The sequence below is a fragment of the Raphanus sativus genome, chromosome 4, assembly GCF_000801105.2.
Source record: "Raphanus sativus cultivar WK10039 chromosome 4, ASM80110v3, whole genome shotgun sequence".
In the NCBI taxonomy this organism is placed as follows: domain Eukaryota; kingdom Viridiplantae; phylum Streptophyta; class Magnoliopsida; order Brassicales; family Brassicaceae; genus Raphanus; species Raphanus sativus.
This window is the reverse complement of record NC_079514.1, coordinates 14,604,518-14,617,275: the sequence shown is the minus strand read 5'-3', so window position 1 is coordinate 14,617,275 and position 12,758 is coordinate 14,604,518. Positions and strand designations below refer to the sequence as shown.

At 33.9% G+C, this 12,758-nt stretch overlaps 1 protein-coding gene across 2 annotated transcripts; it reads right to left on the bottom strand.

Moving 5' to 3' along the window:
* Positions 1-3,834: 3,834 nt before the first annotated feature.
* LOC130511990 (uncharacterized) lies at positions 3,835-6,286 on the bottom strand. Of its 2 annotated transcripts, none has more exons than XM_057010020.1 (2): positions 5,880-6,286; positions 3,835-5,264 (listed from the first exon to the last, which is right to left on the bottom strand). In XM_057010020.1, exon 2 carries the CDS (start codon positions 4,724-4,726, stop codon positions 3,998-4,000), a length of 729 nt encoding a protein of 242 aa, XP_056866000.1. In that variant the 5' UTR covers positions 4,727-5,264; positions 5,880-6,286; the 3' UTR covers positions 3,835-3,997. The 2 variants fall into 2 exon arrangements, with proteins under 2 accessions (XP_056866000.1, XP_056866001.1); XM_057010021.1 differs by having other exon boundaries at positions 3,835-4,675.
* Between the last annotated feature and the right edge of the window lie 6,472 nt (positions 6,287-12,758).

Sequence of the window (12,758 nt, the reverse complement as noted above, 5' to 3'; positions counted from 1 at the left end):
ACCCCTAAAAATATTGAATTAATAATGACTAATTGTATAATATTATATCAGTCCACTATTTGCAATTTAATACAACGTCTTGTTGTAAATAAAGAAGAGAAGAGAGGAATTTGTGTGTCTTATTCCATGAATAATGATCTACTTATATAGGATACAATAGCTTGGAGACAAAGCTTAACTTGGAGTGGGGAACAAGTATATCTAGGACTTTCCATATGGACATCACTACAATATTTATAACACTTCCCCTTGATGTCCAATATGTCGAAGTGCTTTCAAAACGCCGTAGATGCTGCCTCGTTAAAAACCGAGATTGTTATCCGTCTAGAGTTTGTAATGCGTTTGGAATACTGCCTCGTTAAAACCTTTCCATGGTAAACCCAAAAACCCAATGTGGTAAAAACGGGAAGCCATGGATAGGAAAAAGAGTACAGCCGCATTACTTCCCCTGAAGTGAACATCACTGAAGGCTTCTCAGTGATCGCATACCAATCTGCTGCATAAGCTTCCTGAGCGTGCATGTTGGTAATGCCTAAGTGAAGAGGTCGGCTGAGTTCTCGCTGGATCTGACTTAGAGTACCTTGACCTCTCCTTCTTTCTGAAGATCGTGGGTGAAAAAGAACTTGGGGAGAACATGTTTAGTCTTGTCACCCTTGATGTAACCATCTTTGAGCTGAGCTATGCATGGCGCATTGTCTTCGTAAAGAACGGTCGGCTCGTCTTTACCATCCGTGATCCCACATGCTGTCCGAATATGGTGTGTCATGAGTCTCAATCAGACACACTCTCTGCTTGCTTCATAGATCGCCAATATATCCGAGTGATTGGATGATGTGGCTGATATAGTCTGCTTGACTGATCTCCATGAAATGGTCGTGCCTCCATATGTGAAAACATAGCCGGTTTGGGACTTAGCACTGTGTGGATCGGACTGGTAACCTGCATCAACAAAATGCTTTCATGATATTCATGGTCCATTCGGATCATATTTATCTCTCTTAAATAAATTCGACCATGAATGTCTTTGTATGTCCATGATCTGTCCGGATCATGACATCATCCATAATCCATCAGGATTATGTTCTTGTCCACTATATATCTTATTCATATCCTTTGACCAAAACTCTTTATGAACTTTTAGTATATGTCCACGTTCTGTTCATGAAGTGACTATTGTGTTATAGTTTGAAGTTTAATCAAAACTAAGCCACTTTTGATCAATAGGACGTTCCTCTCACTTGGATGGTTTAGGTCGGATTTAAGACCTAGAGGAACTGGTCGGAACAAGCTGGACGGGATGGATTGGTCGGGACCAATGATGATTAAGGTCGAACTAGGTCGGACATGATCCTAGTCGGTATGGTTCCCTTTGGTCGTGAATCTGATGGATTCTCAGACCATTTGATCAATGTATTCTTGGTACGTTGGATCATAGATCCCAACATTCATATACGGCTAATGATCTCTACTATAGATCATCGTAGTCTCTTCATAGCCTTTCCAAGAATCAATCATTAATCATCCTTTCTTTAAGTATAAACACAAGGAATATATTGACTACTATATGGACTGATCAGAAACGTTCTTATAGAACTTTCTACTAAGCATCACTTAGTCTTATCATATCGTGTGTACATACACGCATGCAGCTGCATTTCAGTCCATGAACAACGCAGGAACGATGTTGTTCTATGAGAACTTCTTTCTTATTTCTCAAGGTATCTTATGTTACCTTTATATCCAGTGATATATCCAATGTCTACTACATCTTCCTTAGATGTCCAAATCTTTATTAATTTCGATATTGGGTAGTAGCATTCACCACCTAGGAATTTATTTCCTTGTTCCTTAGTCTCTGTGAGTATCCTTGTGTGATCAAGCCATTCCTTTTGAATGCTTTATGTAGCAACATGTACGACCACTTGTCTGTACTTTCATGTTCTACAGCTCACGATTTTCTTTTCCTCACAAGACTCATCTGTTCACTGGTTAGATGGCGTCTATCTTATGTATTTGGCCAATACGCCCATCATATTCATTCTTTACTATAACTCCACGTCCCATTCATTTCTCTATGATGAGTACTCTTACGTGAGTTAGTGATCCTCGCATATCTCTTATGCTCAAGTGCTTTCTCTTTATCACTTATGAGTGTGTGTATGTGTCGACACCTTATATAATGTTCCATCGCGTTCTATCATGATACAATCGATTGAGATTTTATTATTATCAGGATCATTGAATACTTTGTAGTTTGCAAGGCTACATTGTATGATACCTGTACCTTAGGACCGGCCGGTCTTATCTCATTGTCTAGTATGGTTTCTCTTTCATGAACCCGGATCTATCATTATGAGCACCTTAACTTTTCTATCCGTGGTTCATTATATATGGAACATTCTGGTCTATCTTCTATAGACTTTTACAGCAACTTGATTATGTCTCTACTAGGACATTTATATAGTGGTGCTAAGCTGGTATGACTTAGTCATTCTTTCGGGTCTGTCTGGCTATCATTCTTTCTTTTTTTTATGGACGTCCAGTACATATATATCTGGTTCGAGGATCTTTACCAGGACTTGGATGGTTAAAACCATTCCACTTTTACTTTCTATTTACCAGCTTATAGCTTTCTCCATGATGTTGGATAGTCGGATTCATCTTGTATGTAATCCGTGTACCTTGGCCACAATATGATCACCTTTGTTTGGCTCATGGTCTCATTGAATTCGTGGGAGAAAGATCATATTCTCTTATCCAACATATATTCCCGATTTTCATCTCATCCTTAGATGAGGTATTCCATCCTAGATGGCACATAGGTATGTGGTGGTTTATTCATAAAATCTTAGGATGGTCTATATCTGGATTATGACCCTTTATCATGTTTAGACGGGAATATCTATGCTCACTTTATATGGCCTGATGTATCTTATCTTTCATACATGTATTCTTGTGGTGTACCCAAGCTTATAGACTTTTGAAGTCTCAACCTTATAGGTTATGCCTTATACGGCCAAGCTATTTTGCCTTATGGCCTTCGGCCAGGCTTATCATGTTCGGGTTTTATAGTATGGTCATGGACCACACGGAGTGTTTATTCTCCCCTCATGAACATGCTATAAAATACGTTTGTTTGTCCTCACTTAAACGTAATGCATGGACGGCCAGCATGGCATGGTTTTAGACCATGATACACGAGTTTGTGGTCTGGTCATGATCACGGGTTTTGTTCTCACTATCCTCATGATCAGATTATACTTTCGTGTTGCTTGGAACAATGAAGCCTACTGAGTTTCCCTTGTGTACATGTTTCACAACGTGATATCTTATGAGATAACTTTTTGTGCCTTATTAATCAAGTTCAGACCAGGATGGATAATCTGGTCATGCCATAAAGTGTATAAATTCGTTGGTGAACCTTACTGGTTACCTAGGCTTTTATGCCTTATCACACTGATCCTTAGCATAGTATTAGATCAGTAGGGAGAATGTAGTCTCGACCTCTTTTATATGTATGCCTTTGGCGATTTTCATTAGCTAAAGGAACATTTCCTTTTACTTTGCCCATTGATTTATTATTGAAAACATTTTGATGTGGCTTGTAATGCCATTTCGACCTTTACTCCCTCCTGGACCATGATTGGATCTACAACCACGGTTATTGTGGTATCCTTGTCCACGGCCAGTGGGGATTTTGGGTCTCTCTCAATGGGTCTTAGGTGATAAATTTCATGTCTCTTAAGGCCATGCCTTAGGCGTGGTGGTCTAGACATACTCTTCTCGAGTTTTCATTCTCATTTGTCAATCAAAAATATTTTTCAAGCAAATCAATCAAGATAAAAGAAAAACTTTTATTAATGCTATGAAATTTGAATGACAAATTATATTTAAAACAAAACACCAAATCATAAGTATGAAATCAGAATGTCAAAAGGCTTAAACAATAGCCGGCCAGTCCATAATAACATCTTGGACATGGCTCACATTTGGTTCTCTATTCAATGAATAAACCAATCTCATCATCTATATGAGTCCACCCGAATTTTCTTTTCTTAGCTTCTTCAGCATCACCGTATATCATCTCACAATGATACTCGGCACTTATCTCCATAACATAGTCGAGTTTGTCGAGGTTGACTTTCCTTTTCTGCTTCTTTTCCTCAAGAGCTGAAAGGTATGAGAGAAGGTCGTAATAGGTTGTGAAACCTTTAGCCTTCTGTGATAACAACACTTCCTTTGAATGGATCGTGTCACGAGTCTTGCTTAACAAGTCATAGTTTGTTATCACTTCACCACATAGTTTAAGACTATAGGTGATTCTCATAAGATCAAAGTGATAGTCATCCACGGATTCATAATCCTGGAACCTCAGAGCCTTCCATTCTTTCATGGACTCATCTTGTAATGGCTCGAAGAACATGGTGTTCAATCTCGACCAGAGATCGTAAGGATCGTTGATGTAACTGCACTCATCATACAGATCCTTCACGAGATGCTTTCTCATTATCAAAACAGCTCTACGCCTTTCATATGCAAGGGTATCATTGCCGTATTTGATACACTTCCCAAGTCCTTTAGACTTTAAATCGGCTGAAGTGTTCATCGCCCAATCAAGGTAATTATCTCCATTGAGATCAAGGGCTGGGTAATCCGAGTGATGGAGTCTCGACATCTGAATCATATCAAAATGATTTGTGTTAGTACATACAATTTCTGATGCCATTGGCTATCCAAGAAATAAAAGGCACTCGGCCAGTATGTAAACAATAAAGCCATATGGCTTGTGTGACCAATGCCATTCGGCTATTACACAATTAAATCACATTGCCAGCAAACAAATAAGAGGGTCATACGGCCAGTTTGCATTCTCTTTAGAAATTTACTTTCTCATAACTCATCCATCTCTTAATCAACTTGTTTGATTTATAAATCCCTTGAAAATAGTGGGATGGAAGAGTGCATGGTTTAGCCATACCATATGGTATGCTACATTGACCCATGCGGTTTAATGGTCTAGTAGTACCATTCGGTACACATCCTCGACCAAATAAAACGGATCGTGATTTAGCTGCACTGTGGTGCGCATCATCCATCACCGGTGATTGTGGATCACCGTGGATCATCGAGGATCACCGTGGATCACCTTGGATCACTGATCATCGTAGATTATCGCGGATCATCGAGGATCATCATGGATCATAGATCAACGCGGATCATCGTGGATGATCACCGTGAATCATAGGTGAAAAATCTAGTTGCACCTGAGGGTGAACATCATCGACCATTGATTTTGTTTTATGGTCTAATCGTACTTAAGAGTATGTATCATCGACCTTTACTTCATATGGTCTAGTCATACCTATTGGTATGCATCATTGAATTAAAAGAAAATCATGGTCTAGCCACACTATGGTGTGCATCATCGACCAAAAGATGTGGAAAACATTAACCTTATGTTTTGTTTGGACATATAGCGTGTCATCCTTAAAGGGGTATCACTTGTTGTCCATTCAAAACAAAAGTCATGTAATCACATGCTTTATATTTTAGGGTTTAGGGTTTCTTAAAATCAGATTTAAACTTTAAGGATTAGGGTTTAAAATTCAAATCTGTTTTTAGGATTAGGTTAAACATTGACCTTAAATTTTGTTTGGACATATAGCGTGTCATCCTTAAAGGGGTATCACTTGTTGTCCATACAAAACTAAAGTCATGTAAAACTATTAAGAGTTTAGGGTTTTGATTTTAAATAAAACAAGAACTAAAATCAACCAAATCAAATCGCAAAACCTTTTAAATCGGATTTAAGATGAAGAGAAGTTTGAAATCCGAATTGCTTGAACCACAAGTAAAGATTAGGGTTCTTGAGATCTTACCTTAATCTTTGCCGATCTTTTCTCCTTGGTTCCTCTTTTAGAAACCTTAAATAATCAACAATGAAAGTTTCAAAGTTGGATTAGTATGAGATCTAAGAACAATAGAAATCGAAATTAAGAGAGATAAGGAGTTGGCGGCTATTAGGGTTTTGGATGATCTTTGACGGCGCGGCTTGCACTGGGAGGTGACGGCGCGTCTGGAGTCGGATTGATGCGTGGTCTGCGGCGCTGGATTCGTCTCGTCACGAGCTTCAATTTGATATATTACTCGTCGTCTGGATCCTTACGGTTAGGGAGATATGACGGTTTAAAGTTGCGGCTGAAATTAGAGTTTTTGTGGTCGCTGGATTTTAGCTAGGGTTTAGAGTCTCGTGCTGATAACGTGTTGTAAATAAAGAAGAGAAGATAGGAATTGGTGTGTCTTATTCCATGAATAATGATCTACTTATATAGGATACAATAGCTTGGAGACAAAGCTTAACTTGGAGTGGGGAACAAGTATATCTAGGACTTTCCATATGGACATCACTACAATATTTATAACACGTCTGCATTTGGACCCTTTCTTCCTACGCCGATTATTTCGCTTACCTACCTTACACAGATTTTCTTCGCTTATTTTATATTACACCTATAATTATGTCATTAGTTGATGATATATTAGATAAAGAGTGTACAAGCTCCCCCTTGCTTTTCTCAAGTTAAGAAAAACTACGTGTATGTAAACATTATCATGAATGCGTATCTCCAAAATCTTTCTTTGTAGATCTCAAACTTCGATGTTTAAATCATTTTAATTTCATAAAATCCAAAATTCAATAGTTATTCTGGTCTTGGTTTTGACAAACCCCACCACACATTCTTATGTGATATCGAAGTTAGCTACGTGGACCTCTATCTATTTGGACGTAAAAAGGCACCTCACAGTATAACACATCTCACATGCACTCTTGTCATAAATATGGGTTCACTTCAAATTACGATCTATCATCTGACAAGAGCGATCCATTTCTAAATTAAAAATCCCAATGGAATGTATTGTAAGTTGTAACTTTAATCCCAATGGAATGTATCTAATTCTACGTACATTAACTGAAATCACTGAGAAAGAAACACTGACTATTCTACGCGGTATATCTTGTTCAATATATATAAACAGTAAAACGCCAAATATATAATAAAATTGTACCATAGGTACTATATTTTCAGAGTGAAACTTATTTTTTTTTACAAAATGACCTCTTTCATATATGTTTCAATTTTTCATCAGAATAAAATAATATATTATAAATTTTCACATTTAAATATTATGTTTAATACATTTCTTTTTTAATTATGCTTATAATAAAATTTAAATTTTAAACTAATCGTTTAGATTATAAATAGTGTAATTATGATAGTATATTGTTATAAGATAAAATAAATAAATTAAATATTTAAAATTACAGATTGTATAATATATTTTGAATATTCTCTTTTGCAATAGAAAATAGAGGTAATCATTAGGGTAAAACCATTTTCTATATATGTTTAGAGTTAAAAATAGAAATAACTACTGAAGATATAATATCAGGAGTGAATCCATTTTTACTTCTTTTGTAGAATGAAAAATGAAACAGTTAGAATAAGATTTTACTCTAAACTCTATCTTAAAAAAGAAATAGAGTGGAGTTGGAAATACTCTTAAAATGACAATTGAGAATTTATGTTGTAGCTTCAATCTTGTGCATGTTTACTGATAATACTTTGTTGTTACTAATCCCATGAGATTTTTTATTACCAACTTTGCTAATATTTTATCTCCGCCAATCTCATTTCTGATTTTTTTTATAGAAATTGCTGTTATAAGAGTGAGTATATTATGAAGAAGAAGAAACTCCTCTCTTAGAGAGAGGTTTTCTCTCTCGATTCTTCTGCATTTCTTACCAATCTTAAATCTTTCAGAGAGGGGAGATCGGTTGAGGATGAGAGAGTTCCTGGGTTTTGTACTCCGGCTAAAGCTTATATGACCGGTAGCTGGTTCCGGCGTTCTCGTTTTCAACTCCGACAACGAACGGCTGGCTTTTGTTTCTGGGTTGCGGCGGCTTCTTTACCGCCGCTTCGTCGGCTTCTGATTCCGTGTCATGCCTTCTCGGTTTTGACGGCGGTTTTGCGCCGGGTTTATCCCGGTTTTGGTGACTGACGTTTCGTTTCTTCCCTTTCGCAATTGACTCTCCTTCTTTTGTCTCGATTCTCGTTGTCTGAGGGATGATTGAAGATTGATTTTGCTGGAAACGTGGGTCTAGTGAGCGACATGATTCCCGGATGAGATTCCGGTGAAAGTTTTGGTGATAAAGTGGGCGCAGTGATTTGTCGACGGCGTGCTCCGGCGAAACACTTGTCGTTTCGTTTTTCTCCGGCGAAGATCTCGGCCTTTGGTTGCTGATGGTGTAGATGGATGACGCGTGGCTCATGTGATCGGTGTTGGTTAGCACGTGGACGCGTGGGTGATGATATGTGGACGCGTGGCGTTTGGAAGACGTCGTGTGGTTTCGGGCTTCGGTGTTAGGCCCGTTTCAGATGCCCTTATGTCGGGTTTTCGGTTTCTTTGTAATTGGGCCGGTTTGGCCTTTTGTTTCGGTTTGGACTGGGTTCATTTTTGGGCCTTGTCCTATAGTAAATAACAATAGACGGAAAAAAAAAATTATGAAGAAGAAGAAGAAAATGATATAATATTCTATTGGATTCGGTTGGTGGTTTAAAACGGTAAAATTTTAATCTATTCTATTAAAACAGAAGTACAAAATTGGATTAATCCTTAATTTTCACTATATTTACATTGTCATGCCACTGAAGCATTAAATGAAGTTATATTTAAGTATGATTGTCTTTTCCTAATTTAAATAATAAATTTAAGCATTTAATGTTTTTCCTAATTTAAATAATAGATTTCCTTAATAAAATCTTAACCAAAATATATTTCCTAATATATTTCGTTTTAACATATTAAATATTTTAATATCTATTAGTAATAAATAATAGAATAAAAAATCACACATCATAATCAATTCATATAACATATAAATAAAATATTTTTTTTCATATATTATTAGCATAATGCTTCCTATATAAGTCCAATTAATTATAAATATAAGATTTGTTTATATGATACACTGTGATATAATTGATGACTAAATCACAAAATATAATTATTTTAAAGTAATAAATAAAATCATTATGTTTTAAAATGTTATATTAACAATTATGTAATACATTTTAATTTACAAATATATATAGTATACCACTAGTACATAGAAAAATGTTTAAGTGAAAAAAAATTTATACGGTCACGGCTTCACGGGTCAAACTCTAGAAATAAACAAAAACAGCGCAACATTATTTTTCTTTAACAAATTTATTTTAATAGAAATTATAGTTCCAAATATGGTTATATATTTTATGTATTTGTAATTTTATTTCTTTGTATTTGAGAGATGCTAAGATTTTTGAATTGGACAAAATTATGACCCACTTCTATATTATTTTAACTAGGAAATTTAAAATTTATATCATAATATTTTATTAAAATTTTAATTTTTATTTTTATTATAACTGCAAAAATTAATTTCTAATCTAAATATATATTTAAATATTACAAATACATCATTTAATATTAAAATAAAAATTAGAAACATAAAATAAATAGGCGGGTCAAAATCTAGTTAAGTGTTAAAGTAAATGCTAGATATTGCAACGCTTGGAGTTTGTACACTTTTCATATTTTGATATCTTACCACTTTGTTTTGCCTTTGATTCGTAAGTCTAGTTTTCGCACATCTATCTATTTATTATTTGCAAAATGATTTTTCGCATAAAGTTCGAGTGATTAATATCGTTTATAATATCTTTAATAAATAAAATATATAATTATTCATAAACAAAAACGAATTTTAATTTTTTTTGATTAGATAAGTGACTAAAATTAAGAATAATAAGAATTATCTAAAATCTAAAAATATATTTTGAAATAAAAATATAATTTCTATATATATTGTTTTGTTATCTGAAATATTTTTTAATAATTTTTTTTTAAAAAACATAAAACACATAACTAAATATAGTCAAATAAAATTATTAATTTTATATAATTGAAAAGAGAATATGAGTGATTCTTAAGATTTATTTAAATATAATGAATATAGTGTATAATTGTTTTTAGAAAAACTTATAATACATTACAATTTTCAAATGAAAATATAAATAATAGTTTATCATTTAAAAAAAAAAATTATAATAGGTCAGAATTTTCAAATAAAGACATAAATAACAATTTATCATTATAATCTTTTAATTAATAATTCAAATTTTAAAATGTTTATGCTTACATGCACAGGCGAAACACCTAGTTTTTGTATCAATGATAATATAGGCCTGAGTGGTGTAACCGTAGCGGTTGCAGGAGTTTGTGGATGCGAATTATTGCAGTTTTAAGTGTTTTCTGGAGATTTGTACGACTAGTACACCAGTTAGAAATTTGTGCATTTGCGGGATTTCTATGACTGGTTAACTACCAATGTAAGAACCGTTAAATAATAAATTAACAATATTTACATTTTATATAATTATAAGAGTATTAAAAATCATAATGTCATAATAAATATAAAAAATTATTTATAAAATCATACTATTAAGTTTTCTTAAATTATAGAATTTTTTTTGTTTTAAGGTTTTAAAATATAAATTAAAATATAATATGTATATATTTTACAATTTCTATTATTTTAATTTAAAATTTTATTGAATATTTTTAGTTTATTTTTGTTTTATTATTTAAAAAATTTACCTTCTCGTAACCACATTTGTTAGCTGAAACCAGCTTTTAATTTTAAAAAATTTGGAGTGATTTGAAACGATTTATAACATTTTGTGATTGTTTCAAAACCTCCGCTACCAACTGCAAAAATTGTATTTGCAGATGGTATATGGAAGCCCTCATGCCCATAGCCATCCACTTTGACCTTCACGGTTTTGTCCAACTCTATTATGAGTATTTTTCAAACTTGTTACTTTTAGGAATCATCAATTTGCACATGAAAAAATTAGCAATCAGTTGATTGCTATAGTTAGTGGTATATCTTATATTGCGATATGATATATCAGTACAACGTGGGAACAAAACATCGGATCCCTCTTTGTATCATTTGTCTTGTGCAACCAATTTCTCGTTCATGTTGATTTTTGTACAGGCCGCGACAGTTACGGAGAACATATCTTATCATAGTGATCTAATATATAATCTTGTCAAATACTAGCTTGTTTCTTTTTCGTTTTTCAGAAATTCAGATTGAAACTTGATGATTCATCTCTGTTTGAGTTCAAACGTTTGATTGGTATAGTTGGTTTTGAAAGTGTTGAAGCTTCAAAAGAAATTATTACGTTATTACAAAGATTAACCGTCAAAATTGTCATATTTTCCCAAAATTATTCTATAGTTTGCTATATTGGTAAAGATTGATACGATCGAAGTTAAATTAATAAAAGTTATTTGTCTGTGTAAAGAATACGAAAGAGAGTTTTTTTTTTGGTAAACCCTATCGGCTGATCCGGTCGGCCCTGGGAGGAACGCACTTAGTGCTACAGAGTGGACTGGCTACTACACTGCCTAACCCGAGTTTGAAATACCTTCCGAGTAATGCCAGAGCGTGAACCGATCATCTGTTACGATCTACCATGTAAACTACTTGGGCCAAAGCTCAAGCCCAGACTGACCAAGTGATGATAATTTAGTTCATAAGGAGAATCAAATCCAGGACTGATGTGGGTACACACTAAATCCCAAGAGATTGCCACTACGCTACCACCACTTGGTTATAAAAGAGAATTATGACAAATATATATGTTGATGTATGTTTTTTTTGAAAATTTTAACCTCCATTGTAATTTGTGTTTAAAGATCTAATAATAAATATTTGAAACTATTTTAAAAACATGACTTTCAATCTTTCATGCACCCTATAATTTGTTATATTTTTTATAACTTTTTGTTCAATTGAATAATCTTTTGATATTTTTAAAGTTGTTCCAGTACGTGTTGAAAAAGGAAATGATTTCCGTACGTTGTTGGTTATTATTTACTTTGGAAGCTTTGACGTGTGTGAATCCCACAGTATACGTCTACTTTTTGTTTTATTATGTTTCTTTTGGATCAACTTTTGAATTGTTTTCAACTCAGTTTTTATAAGCTTTCTCTTTTCTATTAATATATAGGGAATAAATTCCATGAAAAAGCTTAATGTAGGTCTATGGTATTAGTCTTTATCATCTTTCTCTTCAGGAATTTTCTGGCTCTCTTTTAAAGAATACTTATTTAAAACAAGCCATGACCATTTTTCTCAAAAAAAAAACAAGCCATGACCATCGCGTGTAAGGTTTTCTTTTCCATTTAATACATAAAAGTTGAAAGTAACTGTAGTAAACGGTGACAGAAATAAAAGAAACTGTTATTTCAGTACACATAGTATGACTTGATCGATAGGTACCTGTATAGAAAAAGAGAAAATAGATGGATCTATGAACATAAGGAATTATAAAATTTTATACGAATACTACGGTTGGATTTTAATGACAATTCCGTGACATATCTTTGAAGTTTGAACATATCACATATGACCATGCATGATTTGACTAGTGTCCTTTTCACAATCCACATGGGGGCTTTTTATCATCCTAAAATTGATCACGTTATCACTGATTCGGGCCACGTAAGAATGGTTACGAACGATGTCTTCAACAGACATTTATTGGTCCGTAGTCGTAGTTTATAGGTAATGAAACCGCCTAAAAGCTTTAAACTTTTCAACATTGGTTAAAAGTTTCGTTTTCCAACCTGTTTAACGAACG